At 42.0% G+C, this 21,001-nt stretch overlaps 2 protein-coding genes and 2 long non-coding RNA genes across 17 annotated transcripts in view; 1 reads left to right on the forward strand and 3 right to left on the reverse strand.

Moving 5' to 3' along the window:
- Window positions 1-21,001, reverse strand: part of LOC116920404 — a 27,155-nt gene continuing 6,154 nt past the window's right edge. The window contains exons 1-5 of one of the 10 annotated variants that reach the window (XR_006645966.1): window positions 3,497-3,687; window positions 3,141-3,337; window positions 2,891-3,058; window positions 1,146-2,802; window positions 1-1,074 (exon numbers count right to left, since the gene is read on the reverse strand). This is a non-coding gene — a long non-coding RNA (uncharacterized LOC116920404). Of the gene's footprint in view, window positions 1,075-1,145; window positions 3,059-3,140; window positions 3,407-3,496; window positions 3,706-4,015; window positions 4,107-21,001 lie in introns of those variants that run through there. The other 9 variants (XR_006645965.1, XR_006645963.1, XR_006645967.1 and 6 more) reach the window with 9 other exon arrangements.
- LOC116920358 (RGS domain-containing serine/threonine-protein kinase A) overlaps window positions 4,319-21,001 on the forward strand; it is a 24,806-nt gene continuing 8,123 nt past the window's right edge. Inside the window, exons 1-7 of one of the 3 annotated variants that reach the window (XM_045172819.1) lie at window positions 4,319-4,454; window positions 4,537-5,045; window positions 5,102-5,244; window positions 5,307-6,007; window positions 6,083-6,588; window positions 6,656-6,780; window positions 6,846-7,446. In XM_045172819.1, coding sequence (XP_045028754.1) covers window positions 4,384-4,454; window positions 4,537-5,045; window positions 5,102-5,244; window positions 5,307-6,007; window positions 6,083-6,588; window positions 6,656-6,780; window positions 6,846-7,271 — 2,481 coding nt within the window. In that variant the 5' untranslated portion in view covers window positions 4,319-4,383 and the 3' untranslated portion in view covers window positions 7,272-7,446. Of the gene's footprint in view, window positions 4,455-4,536; window positions 5,046-5,101; window positions 5,245-5,306; window positions 6,008-6,082; window positions 6,589-6,655; window positions 6,781-6,845; window positions 7,447-21,001 lie in introns of those variants that run through there. The other 2 variants (XM_045172820.1, XM_045172821.1) reach the window with 2 other exon arrangements.
- Window positions 9,068-14,289, reverse strand: LOC116920198 (vascular endothelial growth factor receptor kdr-like). 3 transcript variants are annotated; one of them, XM_032926328.2, is made up of 17 exons: window positions 13,949-14,289; window positions 13,723-13,848; window positions 13,492-13,650; window positions 13,256-13,426; window positions 12,992-13,176; window positions 12,748-12,916; window positions 12,528-12,688; window positions 12,263-12,443; window positions 12,011-12,196; window positions 11,740-11,928; window positions 11,550-11,680; window positions 11,201-11,488; window positions 10,974-11,121; window positions 10,571-10,913; window positions 10,251-10,509; window positions 9,937-10,189; window positions 9,068-9,862 (listed from the first exon to the last, which is right to left on the reverse strand). In XM_032926328.2, the coding sequence occupies exons 2-17, from the start codon at window positions 13,784-13,786 to the stop codon at window positions 9,324-9,326; spliced, it is 3,426 nt and encodes a 1,141-aa protein (XP_032782219.2). In that variant the 5' UTR covers window positions 13,787-13,848; window positions 13,949-14,289; the 3' UTR covers window positions 9,068-9,323. The 3 variants fall into 3 exon arrangements, with proteins under 3 accessions (XP_032782219.2, XP_045028752.1, XP_045028753.1); XM_045172817.1 differs by having other exon boundaries at window positions 13,928-14,289; XM_045172818.1 differs by lacking the exon at window positions 13,949-14,289 and having other exon boundaries at window positions 13,723-13,921.
- Window positions 15,540-21,001, reverse strand: part of LOC123471478 — a 7,369-nt gene continuing 1,907 nt past the window's right edge. The window contains exons 3-4 of the long non-coding RNA XR_006645972.1: window positions 17,964-20,937; window positions 15,540-17,497 (exon numbers count right to left, since the gene is read on the reverse strand). This is a non-coding gene — a long non-coding RNA (uncharacterized LOC123471478). The remainder of the gene's footprint in view (window positions 17,498-17,963; window positions 20,938-21,001) is intronic.

Genomic DNA, 21,001 nt, shown 5'->3' on the forward strand with positions numbered 1-21,001 from the left:
TTCAATTTCAGGCTTTATATTGTCAACTCAAATGTTCATTTAAAAATCATTATCAATTAGTGTGGGCAAAACAATTTCAGTCGAAAGATCCGTCATCAGAAATAATCGTGGTATTGCAAAAAGAACGTGGAAAAGAAATTTGACAACTTTTAAGAATAAGTTTCGACGTAAAAATCTTGAAAACCAATAACCCACTGATAACATGGAAATGGAATGATAATTTCCGTGCCCACATAACGATTATCACTTCCAAGTTTTCTAACGACTATCTCACAGATTTATCACAAATAAAGGTGAAACAAAGCCACAGAAAATGACAGATGCACTGTTGAATTTATAAAAATGAATTAACATGAGAAAAAAAAATCTCCTTCCAATTTTCAATATGGTTAGATTTCGTTATCTGTGACGTCATTTTCAGCGTTTCAACTGTGGCGAATGCAGAATGAAATAGACGGCGCTTTGTACTGTAGAAGGAAATAAGCAAATTAACACCAAAAAATTTATACCAAATTTACCATATAAAATCCCTCGGTTGGCCGTAGAAATTTCGATCAGAACCGAAACACAATCGTCGGATGACAATTCTACTAACTAAAAAAACCCCCAAAAAAGAAAAATGTTACTATTAATCAGCAATATACCATATTGATTGACAAAATTCTATTAAAACACCACCATAAATCGGCCACCACAGAGTACAACATGGTCAGGATAACAACCAAACACCATGTACCCTGTCCATATGCTAGGGAAGTTTTTCAGTCATCCTGCCACTAAGAGTAGTTAAATAAAACAAATAACTAAATACTGACCAAAAATTTTTACCCAACACTAATGCTCCACTTACCACATATGTCATCAATCACCCAATACTAACCCTAAAGATACAAACTTGTAAATGGAACTTGGAATTAAGCCATAACCTCAACAGTTTTCTTTCCTAACAGGAACAGAAATTCCAACCACATCAAAGAGACAAATGCAATGCAACATCATGACTGTAATGAGTCAACACACAGTAACACAGTAATAATAAACAAAAACAATGGTCCATGCAGCAACAGGATGTATCTGTAAAGAGAACAGGAATTTACATGAGCTGAATTAACACTAATAAAAAGCTTTCACCTACGCATTCTCACCTTCATCAGAAAACCAGAGTGAAAAAGAAGAGCTTCCCTAAGCATGCCTTCTTCCAACTTAAAAGAAAACAGGTGTATAGAACAATAATTACAGTAACACTTATTGTTCAAGGATGAAAACTTAAACCAATTATACATTCTTTAGACTGCTTTAAAACATACACTGAAAAGATATGTATGCTAAATGGTACGTTACCATGTAAGGAGCATATCACCAGGCTACTTTGCCATCATATAGTGGTCCAACAAGTTTTTTAAATAAATCATATTAGAATACCATGTCAAACCATGTAGTACAGATTAGGTAAAACATATTACTTCTAATACAATAAGGTGTTAATCCTAGAAAACAGACTTAATCATCATACTTTAACATTATAAATTATGTACTCACAGTAGCTGTAATTCATTAAACGTTGCCTCATTGACAGCATGTGCCAGCAGAAAAAAAATCTGTTGAAATGCAAAGTTATCCATGGTCACCCTACTTTTTAACAATTATCCACATTATTTAATAATGCATACAACAAATATACTATTCGCTTGATTCCAAATAATTTAATATCGACTACCACATCACCTAAAACACAGCAGCGCCTTTTCATGGGCCATCATTCAAAAATTCATTAGTAAAAATACGTTTCAAAGAGAAGGGGAAATAATAATTTTTATCAGCACATTCAAGTAATGGTTAACTACAAGCAACAAAAACTCCACTACAATATTAAAAAATTAAAATTCGACTACGCCAATACTTACGACCACCATCGTCAATATCTAGCAATGAAAAGACCTGAAACATCGGTGCATGGCCTTATATAGGTTCTCTTCCATGATCAACAGGCGGCGAGTACAAGCTTTGTTTTTCCACCGCGCGATGACACTGTTGTCGCTTGTATTTTCGTCACTTTTGTTGCCTCTTAAAAGAAAGGATATGGCAGCTAGGAGTCTAGGTCTCTAGGACGATGTTGAACTTTCATACTTAAAAGTTTAGCATCCTTACAGGAAAAATGTCAGCTTGTTTTGGTTGTTTTTTTTACCTTGTATCTCATTGGAAAACATGAATTCGTCGTAAGGGGCAGTAAACAATTACCAAGTTTCAGGTGAGGAATCGGGGTAAAAATCAAGGTAAGCATGGTAGAAAGGGGCACTATTAGGGTTTTCAATTGGGGCATACGCTCCGATTTCTTTTGTTGTAATCAACAACACCCAATCGAGTATGCCCGAGTTCAATAGATTGCAGTCGGGATTGAAGACCCGCGATTACAGACCCTGTTTGAAGTCCGTCGGAATGAGGTGCGAAAATTTGACCGCCCTGCACCATACTGAAATATCGTGAGACGTTTAATTAAATTTTCCTATTACAGAATGGCTTTCGCCTTAATCGTAAAAATGCAAAACAGTCGGACTGAGCAAGTTGAAACCGCTCGCTTTGGGGGGCAAGAAGACCCGTCGATCCCGTTCAAAGTTAAATGAGTCATCATCACAAGAATTTATGGATTGGGCAAATTTACGGCGCCAAGAGCAGAAACGATTTTCTTCACATTTACCGAGACACGCTCGTCTCCTTGGTCCCTCCACACATTTGCCACGGCCAGGTTTTTCCAGTTGCTATTGAACGGCCCGAAGGTTGGAAAAGCTTTCTATGCGAAAACCCCTACAATACAACATCTAGAATCCCAAAAGGGGAATTTTTAATAAAGATTTCGGCAAATTCCAATGTTGTGTTGCCGAGGACTAGCCACCGTCTAATCGGAGCCCCTGCGGTCCCTCCTTTGCACCAGTCGAATTATAACTGCGCTCGGAATTTGTTGCAATTCTGCTTCAATCCGATTGTTTTTCAATTTTCTTTTCTCTTTCTGCTGCTTGGTTATCCCAGCTACTAAAAAGCACTGACGATAGTGACGAATAATCTACAACAGAAAAAAAAACAGAAAAAGAAAGGTGTGAGACAGTCCACGGCGTGTTGGAACGAAATTCGATTTTGGAACCCACTCGAAGGACGACTGTAATTACACACTGCTCTTATCCTGTCCCGATTCTCAATCACTCTGGCGATACATCTACCAGTCAAAATATTTCAAAGTAAAAAACGCGTGCACAAATTTCAAGGACGCGCTTTTTATGATTTTTCGGGAAACTGTCGTCCTTCCAGACCCAGTGCCAATGTCGGCACAAAGTTCCTAGTAATTCTGCAGATCAAGAAAAATTTATCAGGAATCCATCTCAATAGCAGTGCCACCCGTTTAATCAACGAAAAACTATAACAACAACAAACAAAAAATATGTATAACACGGTGAAAAACGGACGTGACGAAAAAAATAAACAAATTTTGGCATTTTATAATTACGTTTTTTCCTGATGCAAAGTTACGTCACATTTTGTTTAACAACACTGAGGAGTTGATGGCAGCCTTTTACCTTGTTTCAGTTTCCCTTTTTCCCTTTCATTTTTGTTCGAATTCTCAGACAAAGTTCCGACAAATGATGAAAACACGAACTAAAGAAAACGAGGAGAAGAAGAAGAGAGAGGGGAAGAAAAAGTAGAAAGCCGTTTGGGAAATGCTTGGCTCCCTCTGGTGCTGGAAAATGCTTTAAAATGGGAGGAGCTTGAGCAAAATAGAATTGAGGCCAAAATACTAAAAAGGCCCGTTGTGCGCAAACTCACCGCCAGTCGAGCTGTCACTTACTCACTATCACGCTCACCATTTTACACGACTCACGGCTATTGGAAGCAGAAAAGTCAATCCCGACAGTGAATTGTGGCCTCAATGGCATTATTTCTTCGTTTTCAATAGAGGAATATTAAGCGAAAAGCAGAGCCAAGGTAAACCTCTTTCGAAAATTAAAATTAGATTCTAAAAATTCACCTAAATTTTTCCTTCTTTTGTCGATGCCGGAAAAGGGCGTGCCCGTGACGTGGTCTGCCGTTCTCTTTCTCGTGTTGTACCAGTCGTCTACAATTCGACCTTGTAAACAAGAAAAAGAGCCAAAAATCGAGTGAAACTTTAAGCAACGCACGTTAAAGATCGTCACTGCCACTTTCCACGGATTAACAGGTACACAGTAAAATATCATTATCTGCATTGGACTTGACATTGATTCGATGATTTACAGATAATCTGGTAATCTCAAATCGATTCTGGTTGGCAAGTCAACGTTGTCCAGCGTCAAATTACGTGTTTTCCCGTTCGGCAAACTCCTGATTTCACCGTTCTTACGTCCAACTCAACTGAAAATGGACTCGCCATCATCTTCAAGTCTTGCTGGAAATGTACATGACATTCAGTTTGATCACAAAAATGTTATGTAAGATTCTTTTTTCTTGTTTTCAACCGAAAAATTTATGCCGATAATAATTTGTTTATTTATTTCTTTGCCATGTTTAAAGGTACTATGCATTTGAAAGGTGTGATGCCTCGTTAGCTCAGCTGTTCTTGAAGTCCGATGACCCAAAAAAATACAACGGACCGATGCCACATCATATTGATGCTTTGCTTCAATTAGCTTCTGGTCTCGAACACATCCACTCCAAGAATTTAGTTCACGGAGACATCCAACCAGAAAATGTCCTGATCTCGGTAGGATCTGCTGGCAAAGATGAGACAACTCTCAAATGGGCAAACGTTGGACAAACCGGAAACGTTAGTGAACGAGGAAAAGGCAAAACACATCAACTCGGGGGAAACAACGCGTGGTTAGCTCCTGAGTTGCTGTCGCTTAAACTAAACAGCAACGTAAAAGAAAACAATTGCAAAGAGACCGCCAAGAGCGACGTCTTTGCCCAAGGACTCGTTTTCGGAACTCTTTTCTTGAACGGCGAACATCTCTACGGTTCCATGGAAAATGAAAATGAAATTACCCAAAACATAATTAAAGGGAATCCCATCAACATGCAAAGTAATTCCTCGTATAGACAAGAATTCCCTTTTTTACTTTTTCATTTTAATGAATAGATCTTGACTCAATTTTAAAAATCGATGTCAAATTACGCGACTGTTACGAGAATGACCTATTGAAAAAAATGTTGGAAAACGACCCTGGTAAAAGGATGACATCAACACAAGTGGTCGACCAATTAAAATCGATCAAAGATAAGGTATAACTAATTGAATGCTAGTCAAACAACCATCTTTACAAATTTCAATTTATACACTTTAGATTGCTGGAAAAGAAAAAGAATTGCTTGAATTGTGTGGGCGTGACAATCGATTGGATCTAACGGAAAAAATTAAAAAATTGATTCAGTTTGGAATTAATCTGAACGCAAAGGACAACGGTGGAAGGAATGCGCTCCATCTTATGTGTCGAAACTATTCCAGCCCAAAATTAACCGACGCCATTAAACTTCTCAGCGAAAACAAAACCGACGTGAATGCAAAGGACAACGATGGATTGAATGCAATTCACTTTTTGTGTCGATACCATTCAAGCCAAAACTTAATTAAAGCAATTCAAATCTTGATTCAATCCGGAATCGACGCGAAAGCAACCACCAACGATGGATCAAATGCGCTCCATTATTTGTGTCGATACAATGCAAGCCCCAATTTAACCGACGCAACAAAAATTTTTACCAAACTTGGATTGGATCTGATGACAGAGGACAACGACGGATGGAGTGCGTTTTATTATTTACAAAACAAAGATAAGAAGGAAATGAAAATTTGGTTCGACCGCGATGTTCTACTGGGGCAAGGTGCCTTTGGTACGGTGTTAAAAGGCAAGTTCGGAGGTCGTGAAGTCGCAGTAAAAAGAGTTGAATTACGCCATGTCGACAAAAGAGAAGAAGACGCAATGCTCAAGTTAGAACATCCAAACATCGTCAAACTTCTTCACGTTGAAAAGGATAACGACTTTATGTAACATATTTTTTATCGTTTTTAATAACAATATAATTTCAAAATTGATTTTTTGTTTTTGTTAATGTGTTCAAGGTACTACGCATTGGAATTATGTGTCGCTTCTTTAGATCAACTGTTTTTGGAGTCGGATGATACCCAAAAATACGAAGGACCTATGCCACGTCAAATCAAAGTTTTTTCCCAATTAGCTTCAGGACTGGCATACATCCATTCAAAGAAATTAATTCATCGAGACATTAAACCGAGTAACATCCTCATCATGAAAAGTCCTGGCAAATATCAAGAGATAATAATCAAATGGTCTGATTTTGGACTGGTCAAATCCGTCAATGGAAAGGGATTACACTCGTGGTCTGGAGTGAGAGGAACCAGAAAGTGGTACGCACCCGAAGTGCTGAGAAAGCTCATCAACGGAGAAAGGGCGGAAAACAAAGAGTTTTGGGGCACTGTTCAGAGCGATGTGTTTGTCCTGGGACTCGTTTTTGGTTATCTTTTCTTGAAGGGAGAACATCTTTACGGTTGCAGCGAAACAGAAATTCACAAAAACATAAGTGAAAGAAATCCAGTGAATATGCAAAGTAATTCCCAATTTAATTCCATACCTTTTTAATTTTTATTAATAAAGAGTTTGTTGCTTTATTATAGAAATTAATGGTGAATTGCGCAAATATTATGAGGATGACTTACTAATGAAAATGTTGGAAGACGACCCGAAAAAAAGAATAACTTCGAAAGAAGTCGTCGAACAACTGGAATCTATCAATAAAATGGTAATATTATTTATTATTTCCCAAGTTAGGAAGTAACAACCTTATCGTAAATTTGTCCAATCTAGCTCATTGCAAAAGAAGAAGAATTGCGTCAACTATGTGCCCGTGACTCTTCGTCTGATATAATTGAAAAAATCAACGACTTAATCAAACTGGGAGTTGATGTCAATGCAAAGGACATTTATGGACAGAATGCGCTCCATTGTTTGTGTGAGAACAATTCAAACTCGATTTTAATCGACGCAATTCAACTCTTAATCCAACTGGGAATTGATGTCAATGCAAATGACGAGGATGGATTGAATGCGCTTCATCATTTGTGTCGAAAAAATTCAAACGCAAATTTAATCGACGCAATTCGACTTTTAATCCAACTGAGAATTCCTGTCGTATCCGATGGCCACGATGCACGCTCTATTTTACGCAGGAATTATAGAATAAACAACAAGGACGAAATTCTAAAACTACTGGACGAAGCAGCTCTCGTTTGAATCCTGACTCATTTCCTGGCGATGCAATTCGCTTAGTCGATGGTGAAATAACAATAAGGCGAGTGTCTCATACTCGAAATCTTTAACCATTAAAATTGTAAAATGTCTCGCTTTCTCGGCTGTAACACACCGACTGATTGACTTTTCCTTTCAAAAATACAAAAATCAGACTTAATCGCCGTGTTGTCAATTCATTATCCCTTTAGCCAAGTTGAATGCAACTCATTCGACCATTTTTAAATTCCTTGTGGTCATCGAGGAAACGACTTGAAAATGAAAGAAAGTAGGAAAAGAAATCGAGTAAATGCTGAAGATAACAAAAGGAAAAATACTCGATTGGTAGAGCTGGTGAAATGGAAGAGTAAAAGTGAAGTTAAATCAAGTAGAAAGCACCAAACATTGGTTTGTTGCAAACCGATTGATCTGACAAAATGAAGGCGACGAAACCAAGGCCATGGTGTTGCTCCTTGCTAATGCGTAAAATACGAAATGATAGAATTAACGAGAAAATCCAGATGAGAAATACAAAGATTCTGTGTTATGATTGAGCAAATTTTCTTTGTCCATCAAAAGGGCAAATAAAAAACAACTTTTTCATATGGAAAAAAAACAAGAAAAAATAAAGAAACAAACAAACAAATTTAAAAATATTGCAAGGTTGTCGTACACTTATCGTTCAAAAATTCCTCGTCGTTAAAATCATAATAACCTAATCGTTAAAAATTCAATGCTAATTTACAGAGTAATTTCTGTCCGTGAAAGGACAGTGAAACAAAACAAAATCTAAATGACCTCAAGTTAAGTGTCAAAGTGCGTGACTCACATAAACAGCGCAGCCATTTGATAATTCGAGTGTTTAAATGATTGTTTTAAACCTCCATTTTATTATATCCTGACAATGGCTGGCCATTTGTTTTTAGCCAAATTGTGGGCTTATAAAAATTGATTTTTGATTGAGAGAATGAGAAATAAACGATTTCACTGCAGTAACCTTCAAAACTTAAGGACAACAAGAGATTCTGATTGGGAAACAGCTAATCTTTGATCTTTCCCCATTTATATCTTAAAAACAGGCCCACATTCTTGTTCAGATCGAATACGATGTCAGCTATATAGCCCTTCCCCACTCTACGACACGATTGCAGCGGAAATGGCGCCAAAATGATGAGCCAACAAATGACACCAAAAAAAAAAATGTCTAAAAACTGACCTGGAATGGAGCAGAGAACTTCTGTCGCCTTAAATTGCATTCAAACGCAGCGCAGCCATCCACAAATTAAATGGTTTACAATGGGCGATTAGGTCGTGTCTGCTTCATTCCCGCCAAATGTACGTAGAGCACTAGATGAACAAAAGCCAGTCTAAAGATGGTTCAGCAATCCACGTTGTCCACTGCCTAAAATTACACTTGATGCATCACCCGATTTTACCACTTAACTGTTGAAGCCGAAAGGATATGGCTGAAAACGTTTCGAATAAACACTCAAACCCTTAAACAATTCCATCAGGAAAAGAGAGCCTCGTAGAAGCTAACAAATCACACAGCCTAAGTAACCGTATTGTAACCGATGTCGGTTACAATGGATATGATGAGATCGATCATTTGGTGAGCGCTAATTTAGCTTTTGTTTTACCCTGTCCCCCTGTTTCAAAGTGTCTCATCCCCTTCTAGACAGCATTGCCTAGAAACTAACTCATACTACAAACAAAATAAAACAATTATTCTGAAAAAGATGGCAATCGAAACATGAAATGTTGGATTGCATTTCATATGAGGATTTAAGAATTCAGATCAGTAGTTTGGTCAATTAAGATTTTACTTTGCTTTGGCATTAGGCTTTTTTATACCGACAGTAACAACAGCGTTGCATTGGATAAACCCATGGCAGTACAATAGAGTTTTGTACTGAGAAGAATTGTTTACCAGGAAACAGGAGAAAAAAGGGAATACAAGATCAAGACATAATTTCATTATGCTGAATTTCCAGCACGAATTTCAATCCTCAAAAGAAACGGCGATGGCAAAAATTGAGGTGACAAAGTGAATGAGATTCAGGCGTGTGCAGTTGGTAACATGGCCAGGTAATTGCTGTCTGCAAGACTTTCTGTTGGAGACAATGGCGGATGCCCACCTCCTAAGGTATTCGAATGCTTATTGCCCAATGGCGTTTGCGGAGGTGTGTTGATTTCTGTGCTCGTGTTTATGTAATTCGTCACGCTCAGTTGCGGATACAATTTATGGGGATGGCTTCGTGGAGGCGAAATGGCCGTAGTCGCCTGACCCTCAGTACTCGTCATCTTCAAATAGTCAGGCATCGTCTCTGACATCGAAGTGGGATCAATTTCCGTATTCATTTGCAGGTAATTGTTTGTTTCTTCGACCCCATCCGCACCGGCAAAACGTTGGCGGATGATAGGGTCAACCATTTGGCCCAGCATCCGCTCTAATTGGCTAAACGTAGCTCTTTCCTCCGGATTGTGCTTCCAGCAATCCGCCATGATGTCACCAATGGCTCCAGGTGCTAATTCCGGTGTTTCCATCCGATCGCCACGTTGCAAGTAACGAATCAAATCTGCCAATTCATTCACCTCTGCCCCAGAAAAATGCCCACGTTAATTCCTTCATGTTTAAAGCTTAGATGATGAAGAGTGATCAAGTCAATACCTGGATAAGGTTGTTTACTGAGGGAAAACAACTCCCAGATTGTAACACCGAAAGACCAGACGTCAGACTGGGAAGAAAAGACTCGATCGATCAACGATTCAATGGCCATCCACTTAACCGGAAGAGCCTCCTGCCCTTGTTTCTGGTAGTTGCAATTCTTATAGACTTGACGGGATAACCCGAAATCGGCAATTTTCACCACGTTGTCATCGGCCAGGAGAATATTACGAGCCGCCAAATCGCCATGCAGCACCTAGTAGAGATTATCAGTAAATTTACTTTTCCCCCTTTTTCGTATACAAAATAATAAAAACCTTTCGTTTGGTCAGATAATTCATTCCACAAGCGATCTGATACGACCATTCCATCAAGTCGTGAGTGCACACGACCGGGCTGCGAGATGCTTCCTTTTTCTTGCTACTGGGCAACCAATAGCGAGGCTTACAATCTGCATTGTCATCACTACCGGTTTGTTCGGTTGGAGTCGCGTTGGCAGTATTCTCGCCCGGTACTCCCAAGTTCATGTTGTGAATACTTTGGACCAATTGGGGGACAAACTGGGACCCAGCTTTCCTGCAATAGTGTTTAGTTTTTTCAAAGCAATGTTTCCAATTAGCTTTTGTTGTTTGATTACCGTTGACAGTGAGGTGAAGGATTGTCATGTTCATCCAATTCGTTCACAAAATGGCGTCGATTGGTCATCAAAAAATCTTGCAAATTGCCATAGGCGCAAAATTCCACTATGACCATCAGCTCGCCTTTGATCAGATTTTTGGTACAGGCTCCCAGGAGACTCACAACGTTCATGTGAAAGCCCAGGTGGATGAGAATTTTGAGCTCTGATGCCAGCGACGTCAGCCCCGTATTGTCCAGTTGGCATTTGACCATTTTTACAGCCACGTTGGTATTGCCTGGACCCATGCCGACAGCTTTGGCTTGTACTACCCGACCGAATTGGCCAGCACCTAATTGCCTCCCTATATTCGATCATCTACTTAAGAAATTATTGCCTTCTCATTTATATTTCAATGGATTACCAAGGACGAGATGATTAGCAGGAAATTCGTATTTATTGTCGTAAGGTAAAAGATCCAATTGCTCCTCCAGGGGTGAATTAGGATTAATCCTTTCCAAGTTGCCTTCGAGCAACTTCAAACGATTGTTGATCAATTCCTGATAGATTTGCTGTAGCCAATCGGGATCAATCGAAATTACTTGATTTAAAACTTGAGAATTAAACGATCAAATGTATCTATTTAAAAACCTTTTGTTTGTAGGAGCTTTTGATGAAAAAGACAACTGCGATGATGGCAGCAATAATGATGGCCACAACGATGACGATTGCAGCGATAATTCCTCCGCTCAGGCCGTGCACAGTAACGTGAAAATACTTTTCTTTCGATCCTTTCCAATTGCTGAATCTGCATATGTACGTCGCGTCGGCACTGGCGTAGTAAATGACGAGGACGCTGCTACGTCCATCTTCAGTTGTGTTTATGTCGTGATATTTGGTCCGTCCGTCATTAGAGATTTCTTCCACTGATTTGTTTTCCTGCAAAGTCATGGCATATTTGAAACTCTTGTGTCTCTAAGATTCAATGAATAAATCGTACAGTCCTCATGAACCACTGGACTGTAGGCTTTGGAAATGCGGCAGTGTCACGACACACGAGCGACGTTTCGTATCCCCGTTCAACGTCGATTTTTTCGTCCTCTGGCTCAATTAAATCTGGTCCTTTTGAACCTAATGACAATTTTCTTAGTATATAAACCATCATATTAATGGATTCCACTAGTGCATACTCAACACATCGACCTTGGTATTGCTGACTGGAATATTCAAATTCTTGGCGTCGTAGCATTGGTAGATGCCTGCGGCCTCCATCGGAATGTTGAGCCACGAAAGCCGATGGACTTGGAACGTACCCAAAGGTGGTGGGTATTCCTGATCACTTGTTTCGTTCTCGAACGGCATCAAATAACCTTTCCCGCCTGTTTAAATCGAAAAGGATACGACTAGTGTCATCTAGCGGAGAAAAAATTCATACTGAAATTTTGGCGGAAGAAAACAAACCTGCGGGAAGGCGAGTAGCGTTGATTTCCATCAACGAATGAATGGTTTGATTAGGTTCCGTAAGAGCAGGCAACCAACGCCAGGCTAAATCCATTACGTCTTTGTTTTTACTCCGACATGTCAAAGTAACACGATCTCCTTCAAAGATTGGAGTTGATGGGTCGGTATTCTTTAATACTTGCACTCCTGCGTGTGTGAACAACTGAAGTTAAGCAACGACTTCAACGTTTTTCAGTGGATTGCTCAAAATACCTTGAATCTTAATTTTGAATCTGGTAGATGTACTTTTTTTGTTAGATTTAGGCCAAGTGGCCTCGCACTGATGTTGACCTTTCATCTCCCATGAATCGACGACTTTAATCCTGAATCCTTCAAATGGATCATAGGTCCAATCGCTGTTTGGATCATTAGGTTCGGATGAAGATGCAATCACCTATGGTTAAACGCACATTTCCGTATTTAAAAACAATTGACCTTCTTTAGAAACGGATAAATTTGGTTGGCTGTCGTTGGTTACTTTGGAGTCGTCATCGAATTTCTTGAGGATGACATTAACGGACGGATGGGTAGGTCCACAACCAACCTTGACATTAGTTTCGGAATAATGTCCAATTACTCGCAGATCTTTATTTGGCCCTACGGGTTGCAGGGCGGGCGGAAGGATCAGTTGTTCGGGATCTAACGTTTGCGAATAGAAAAGTAAATAACAATTCCCTCTTTTTGGCTATTTATCAGACCTTCAACATAAACAAACTGACGATATCTAATATCGTTGTAATCGTCTTTATTATGACAAGTGTAATAGCCCGTGTCTAAATAACTGGCCCCTTTGACAGTCAAAATAGAAGTCGACGAGTAATCGTTGAATTCAACAGATTTGAACCACCGATATTTTGGTGATATAACCTGTTGTAAAAAAATGTTAGAAGGTTATCATCAACTTATCGAACATACATAAAAAATTTATAAATAATCAATTACGTTTTCTCGCACATAGTAGGCATCCTCTTGTACCCTATGGGGTCCAAGCCATTCAACTTGGCCAAACTCGTCACCTTCGCAAGATAAATTGAATGCCGTTCCGGCTTGGAAAATGTATTGAATAGCAGATTCTGCATCCAGGGATCGACGCATTCCATGGAATCCATCTGCGACATCAGTAAAAGCTGCAAAACACAATTTTTGGTGCACAGTGTGTTTTATTCTTCTTTGTTTTCCTTGAATTTCACAGGAGAAATGACTAACTTGAGACGGTCAAAGTGGTGTTGCTCGTCGGGTGTCTGTCGTTAATGTCGTCTCGGCATTGATAAATACCCGAAGCCTCTGCTGGGACGCTCTTCCATCGGATGCGACTGACGACATATGACATCGAACGAGAAGCGGAATCTTCAATGTTGTTGAATATTTCAACAGCACCTGCAAGAAAGAAAGCACACCAAGTGGACATATGCCAATAAAAAAGTTCTAATTATACGTCAAACCTGGAGGTAGGCGAGCACGTTGAAGATCAATGATTGCTCCATTGGCTATCCAACGCCATTGCAAAAGTACAGGCAGCCCAGCTTTGTTCTCACCGCGGCAAACGATCTCGAGAGGATTGCCTAGTGGAATATGACGGGCTAATGGCCTCACATGAACGCCTGTACTTTAAGAATAGACCCAAGTTAAATCAGCAGAATTTAAATGAAAATAAAATAAAAGTATGATTTAACCAAGGAGTAGCCGGCAGATTCCCAACAAGATGATGAAATGCACTGCATGAAGTCGAGGGAGCATTTCTGCGATTGCTGATGAAAGGTGTCAGACTTCAGTTGTTCGGTCTGAGAAATTCACTGTCACTAAAATAGTTTGCAATAAAATGTGACATCAGAAGGCAGTTGGATAACTACAACATAGTTTCGAACTGATCTGACTGACTTTCAGAAATAAAGGTCCCACCTCGCAAGTTTACTGACTTCCCGTGAGCTTTTTGACGATGATCAACTGATCGCGGTTTATGATTAGATTTCATTTGGTAATGCTAGTCGACCACAAGTTGGTAAAACACGCAGCAGGAAGCATATGCACTATCATTTCCGTTGTTGGTCGGTTTCCGTTTTGATTCGACTTCCCTGAATAGCAAGTGCTAACTCTGAAACATCAGCAGAATCTACAAAATCAAAAATTGTTTTTGAAACATAAAAGATCAATCGAAAAAGCTGTGCCTGGTCGATCATTGTTTTAAAAAAATGTTCACTTAAAACTTGAAGAATAGCGGATCCACACGAAGCAGACGAAATTCAGAATCCCCCCAAAAAAGAGAATACACCATCTAGCGAGCAATTTCATAACTGATGATAAAAATAAAAGAAAGTGACTTGGGTTTCGGCAAATAACCGGAAATAGAACTTGTTGCTATGTGATTACCCGATCAAGCGAATCGAAAAACCTGAGGAGATACTGATAAGGACGCAGTTCGTGAAGTCTGTCGTGATTTTTCATTTTTTTTTCAAATTGCACTGCATATCATTATTTTTGGCCTCAACGAAAGTACTGCTGAAGGACGCCAATAATTGCGAAGAAAATCGATAAGATTCACAACAGCCAAAGAAAAAAAAAAAAGAAGAAAAAGGTTGGCCTAGACTTTCATTTCCGTATAGATGTGTGTGTTGCACAAACGACCCAGCATGTAGTCCACCCTGGCAGGCAAAAAACAAATCCGCCTGCAACAGACACATGTTTTCAGGCTTGTTTTTATTTTAAAAAATTCAGCTCTTTGTAGTGGCCAAAAAAATGGAAGAGGAAATGGTATATGATGTCATCTCTTTTTGGTGAAATCATCCCAGTCTTTTTTCTCATTTCTTTTTGGCGTGTGGACCGATCCCTGGCAGACGAATTTTGGTTTGAAAAATATATTTTCACGGGTCGTAAAAAAACATTGTCTGCGTCTGCGGATGATTCAACTTTGTGCTGGCCGGTTGTTCAACAGAATACATTACAAGGATTGGTCATCATTCTCTTTCCCATTTCTAAATCTTGAAAAATCATTTTATCCAGCACAATAAATAGCAATTGAAAGTGGCCCAAATCGCATCATCAGTTCATGCTGAATACCGGACATCCTTTTTTGAAAGGATCGAACAAAAAACGAAAATCAGTTTGATACAAAGTGTTTTGATCGGTGTCGTGAATAAGGAAATGAAATTCGATAAATGCAGCCCGAAGGCGTCCTTCAGACCTTTTACGGTAAACGAGCAGTTGTAGACGGAAAGAGAGAGCGGCCGATATCTGGTCAGAATAAGGAATGGCGTGAGAGAGAGAAACGAAATACCTGGCATTAATATGCACCTTCCAGCTCTAGAGAAGGACGTTTGTTTAAATCAAAATCCAACAACAAATACTCGGCCTGTAAACGGGAAAGAAACATGCGTAACGTATAGCCTTCAGCTGTTCCTTTACGCACACACCCACAGAGCATCATCGTCTACGAATAGCTAGGATAAAGTAATCATAAAACAGAAATTATTTATCATATTTTTTTATAGAGATGTCCTTATAACTGGTTTCAGCTGTATTTATAAATCAATGAAAGAAGACGGATGGCCTTGCCAGCAAAGCCCCTTTCGCGATGTCAATAAAATCTGCATTTAATAGCGATCATTGAATAAGGAAGTACTGGAGAGAATAAGAGCCATCGATGGAAGCATTGAGCAACAGAACGCAACTCTTAAAATGGCTAAAAGTAAAACGTGTTTTGTTTTGTTGTTGTTCACAGCGAATTCCTCTTTGACTGTCTTTCGAATATTTTGGCTTGTGTGTGTGTGTGACTGACTATCCCGGGCTTTTTTTAAGCTGTACACAGCTGGATGATGCTGCTGGGCGCTACTATCTTTGGCACTGGCTCATTTTGTTGTTTTTGTTTTTTTTTCCGTTCGAGGCTGCGACGATATAGGAAGGGAGAGCTAGGCATTTGATTCCCGCAATAGCTTTTCTCGCTGCTGCAGAAACAGTCTTGCTTTCACCCCTGTCCGGCAATCCGAGCCTTTGTTTCTCGCTATACGTTTGTGTGTGTGTTTCTTTGCTCTCATTCACCGATGTTTCAATTGATGTCGCATTCACGCCAAAAGTGACGTTTCTCCTCCAAGAAATTGCCTATTTTTCTCTTGTTAATGTTGATTGTGAGTTTGTCCTAGTTGTCCCAGTTTTCAGCGTCCCAAAACACGGGAAGGAGAAGAGAACTCTCTCTCTCTCTCTCTCTCTCTGTCTCTGTAATAGGCAAAAAGCCATTAAAGAAGAAGCATTTGATGCACCTTAGGGCGAACTGTTCCGGCTCAAAAGGATTTTGCGACAAATTTGGGGAACATTTTTTTTTCTTTTTCGTTGGTGTGTGTGTGTGTAAGTGTTAAAGAGAGAGAGATCGTTTGAGCCTCGTCATGTCTTGTTCGTATTCAGCCGGATCGGTGGGCTCGGCATCCAGCAGCAGCGACGGCCAACAATTGGGAGCGCGACCTAAAATCGCCCGTCAACACGTCCAACAGCAAACGAAACCGGTCAGTCGTTCGTCAGCCGGACAACAGAGGACCACCGCCGATTCCAAACAGAATAAGGAATGGAATTCAAACTGGAATTCCATTCTTTCGGCTCAGGTCAGTTTGATGCGCAATTTCTTTGTGTACCCGTTTCGATTTTACTCACTCGCTGCTGTTGCGAGCGCTTCTCCTTTTTGTGCCTCCCAATCTTTTACATCTTATCCGTTCATCAAAGTCAACACACCAGAAAAAACGTGTTGGCTCGTTCCATCCAGTTTGTAAGAAAGACTCCAAATCACTTGGGAACAGTCACACTCTTGATGAATCGTCCCGACGAGAAATCTCCATTCCAAAATCTTACATTCCCTTCTGCGTTATTTCACCTAGAGATTATAGAAGCAAAAGAAATATGTTAATTAAATTGGACACGTTCCCAAAGCCGTTAAAAGGACGCCAAATCCAGTGTAACGAAATGATTAAGAGGAGACGAAAAAGACAAAAAAAAAAAAAAACGGAGGGAGGCTGACCCGATGCCATTCTGTGTTATTTTGCAGGTAAATGAAAAGAGGCCAATAGAAACAAAGCGCCACCGTCATCAGCAGCACGAGGTGCGAATAAAGAACATCAATGGGCAGCCTCCCTCAGCGGTCGCCGAGAATGCAGCGACGACACGCGACGGCGGCCCGTCCAATGGATGGCCGGCAGTGAGTCGAGGTTTCTCCGATCCGAGTTTGGCCGTCGTCCAACAACCGGTCCCCTCCTTAACGGCCACTTGTCGGCCAAAGTCGCCTGAATTATTTCACTCGCATCACTATCACGCGCGACGTCAACGCGATCGGCAGCAAAGCAACAGCCGTTCGAGCAGCGCGGCCGATCTGTCCGTCCCGTCCAGCATCAATCTCAGCCCGCCACCCAGCCACGCGTCGTCACTCAACAACGTCAGTAAAGTAAGTCGCCTACCATTTCTCCCTTTTTTTTCCTAAATAACAAGGGATTATTTCATTATTTTTTAAAGGCATAGGTTAGTGGGTCAAACTCCCCCCGCCCCCCAAACAAAAAAAAAAACTTATTTCTTTACTTTAGCAAAAGTTTTACGCAAAGTGTCACAGTTTTCATTTAGGGGAGGAGAAAATTCACAAAGCTGGTCCATTCAAGTTTTCACTCGGTCCTTTTATCGTTACGACGATCCGTAAAAAGTCAACTACAAAATGCGTACATGGGTGTTTCACATTTGCAACAACACACACACAACTTTCACGTAAAAAAAATAAAATCAAATAGAAAAAGAGGTCCATTAAAGGTCGCATTTCGAAATCGAAACTGGTTGTTTTCTTTCCGATAACGGCTGGCGCTTCTGAAAATAGAACCAGCTGACTTTGCATCATATTTCGCTATTAAACAAAGCCCTGCTCTTTATAATAATAGATCAAGGCTTTAATTATTACCGGCGTTGTTGCAGGATTCCAGCAGTGGAGGAGGAGGAGGAGGAGGAGGCATTTCGAGCATTTGGGCTCGCTGGTTCCGGCGCAATAACAACCGAACGTCATCTTCTTTCGCAGTTCGTCCGTTCTCTTCGTCCTACGGTGGCGGTGGCGCTGGAAGTCGGTCGCACAGCGTCGAAAATAGTCCGGTCGTCAGTCGACGACATCGTCCTATGACGGGCTCCAGCGGCCAATTGGCCAACAACAGCGACAACAGCGACTCGCTGAGCACAAACAGTTTCTCCTTCATCCGCCCCACGGCCAGTCAGAACATCGATCCGGCGCTGACTCTGAGAAGAAAGTACGGATTAATGGCGTGCAGCAACGAATCGACGGACAAGATGGGCACCAACAACAGCAACAGCAACAGCAACAACAACAACAACATCGAAGGTGACGCAATCAGGGCCATGCGGACTCGATGGGAATCGCAGATGAAAGACATGGACGAGGTGATTGGGCGCGATGAGGCGGATGAGAAATGCGCGAGGCCGTCGCATCCGCCAGTGAACAACTCGACGACGAGGAAAAAGAGGCCGGCACCTCAACCGCCTTCGGGATCGACCAATCGACGATCGACGTCGTCTCGCCATTCGACCGGAAGCATCCACGCCGGTTCAGTCGCCTCCGCCGGATTCGCTCACGTCCCCGGTAAAAGGAAAGCGCCTTCGCCTCCGGATGCTGCGCCTGTCCCGTTCAACATCATCGTCATCCCTCCACCTACACCTACACCTACTCCTGCGACCAACGGCCATTTGCCGGACTTGATGGACTCGTCCGGCACTCCGCCTGCGGGAGAAAACAAATGGAACAACGACCTCAATTGCAATTTGCTGCTGGACGAGATGAACAAAGTGAAAGTGTTTCGATATCATCAGAACAAAATCAACGGAGAGCAGGAAAGCAAGGCCGACTGTCCCCACAACGACATCTTGAAATTGGAAGGCGGAGTTTTGCGTCCGCTCGAATCACCGGCCAACAAAAGCAACGAGCCAATCATAGCAGCTTCCGCATCGACCATCGATTCCAATCACCGCGGCATCATGACCCTTCCTTTAAAGCCTTGGTACAAACGAGGCCGGAATGGCAGCAGCAGCAGCAGCAGCAGCAGTCAATTACATCATCATCCTTCATCGGCCAACGCATCGTCACGATCCAAATGGAAAGATGCGGCTCTATTACATCCGCCTATCCATCCGCCAGCGGTAGATGAATGCAGCAACAGTTGGGCCATGGGATTGTTAGCCAATCATCATCATCATCATCATCATCCACCACCACCTGCGGATTCGACGCTGTTAAACACGATGCGCTCCAATTATTCGTCGACAGTGAGTCCAGGCGGATCGACGCGAAGCGAAGGCTCTTCGTCCCTGTGCAGCGACGGGAGCAAAGGCAAACAGCAACGCAAGTCGTTGCTAGTCAACATCAGCCAGCTGGATCGCGAGGCGACGGAGATCATCCAGCGAGAGAGGGCCAGGGAATCTCAACGCAAACGCATGGAAGACGAGAAATTCTATTGCCATCACGGTAAGGAGGAGGAGGAGACGATGACGACGACCCATTTGGCGAGCGTTCCAGACGTTGCCGAAGAGCCGGCCGTCAGCCGTCCGGCCGAATACGAAGAAAAGGGAGCGAGGCAGTTGATTAACATGTTCAACTCTTTGACTGACTCGTCGTCTATCAATAGCCAACAGAAGCAGACGACAGCCGAGTCCAACCTCCGACTTCGCACTGCATTTGTGCAGCCGCAGCAGCAGCACCAGCAGCCGCAGCAGCAGCACCAGCAGCAGCAGCAGCACCAGCACCAGCACCAGCAGCAGCAGCAGCAACATCAGCAGCAACAAGCCAATGCTAATAATAAAACGATGTTAGAGCCAGAAGTGGCCGACCAGGAAAGTTGGCCGTTGTTGGCGTCCACCAAGGCCGTCGACTCGAATGCCAACACAATCACGCGATTGCGGGTCAACAGGCAGACCGTTGCAGCCCCCGCAGCCCCCGCATCGCCGCCGATGAGCAGCCACAAGGAGCCGCAGACGTCAGCCAAACAATCGATTTTCAATCCCAAATTGCACGTCGTCGGGTCGGCCGAACACAAGGGAGGAGGAGCACGGCCTAAGAATCCAGTCGTTTCACCTGCAGACAAGCCCTGCCCGGGTCTACTAGTCAACGGACATTCGAAAATGTCGGCCAGCAGCGGATGGCAGTGTCAAATTTGCACTTTGCTCAACAGCGAGGCACGCCTTTGGTGCGAGGCGTGTACCGCTTTGAAACCAAGGCAATTCAGCAATAGGTCATCCAACGGGCCGGTTGTGACCGCTCCGGTCGCCAAGGAAACGACCACAATCAGCCAAACACCTCAAGTTTCGTCTGCAGTGGTGACAGTCGCCACAGCAGCTCCCAACAGTCCCCAAGCTTTACGTCAAGCCCGATTGGCTTTCTTCCTCAACGGCCAGCAGAACAAGCAGCCGGAAATCAAAGAAGAGAGTGACGATCAGTCGGGAGACAAAAACAACAACAACAAGACAACGAACAACAAACGTCGCAGTCAACATGGCGGCATCAAAGTGTCGTCCAGTTGTCAGACTCAGCCTCTGAATTTGGCCAGCGACAAAGTAGTCCAGCGACCCGTTTCAATGTCGCACGACCCGCCCGTAGTTGACGAAATTAGCGATAATCGTAATAGCGTTAGTCCGACGAAACACGATGGCCCAATAGATAATCATAATCATAATCATGTTAAGCCACGTGTACCTGCTGTTGTTTTGAAGGACGTGACACCAACCAATTTCGCTCTTCTTTCTCCTTCTCGTACGCAGTTGAGCCAATATCTTCAGCAGCAGCAACAACAGGCCAATAAGAGCCAACCATCAGCCAACGGTGACCAGCAATGCAGCAAGGACATCCAGAAGAGTAAAGGTTATCCCCATTCGAATGCCTTTTCTTTCCAAAAACCAAACAAAAAACAGAAACCATTTAAACGTTTGCATTTTGTGTTTTAA

This window comes from Daphnia magna, linkage group LG4 (assembly GCF_020631705.1).
Source record: "Daphnia magna isolate NIES linkage group LG4, ASM2063170v1.1, whole genome shotgun sequence".
NCBI classification, from domain to species: domain Eukaryota; kingdom Metazoa; phylum Arthropoda; class Branchiopoda; order Diplostraca; family Daphniidae; genus Daphnia; species Daphnia magna.

What these genes read in the sequence shown, in the direction of transcription:
- LOC116920198 (XM_032926328.2), bottom strand. Translation starts at nt 13,786, where the DNA reads ATGCTCCCTCGACTTCATGCAGTGCATTTCATCATCTTGTTGGGAATC. An exon ending in CCTACTATGTGCGAGAAAAC is followed by an intron (nt 12,917 to 12,991) that starts GTAATTGATTAT and finishes TTTTTACAACAG; the next exon opens with GTTATATCACCAAAATATCG. An exon ending in AAAGCTCCTACAAACAAAAG is followed by an intron (nt 11,122 to 11,200) that starts GTTTTTAAATAG and finishes GATTGGCTACAG; the next exon opens with CAAATCTATCAGGAATTGAT.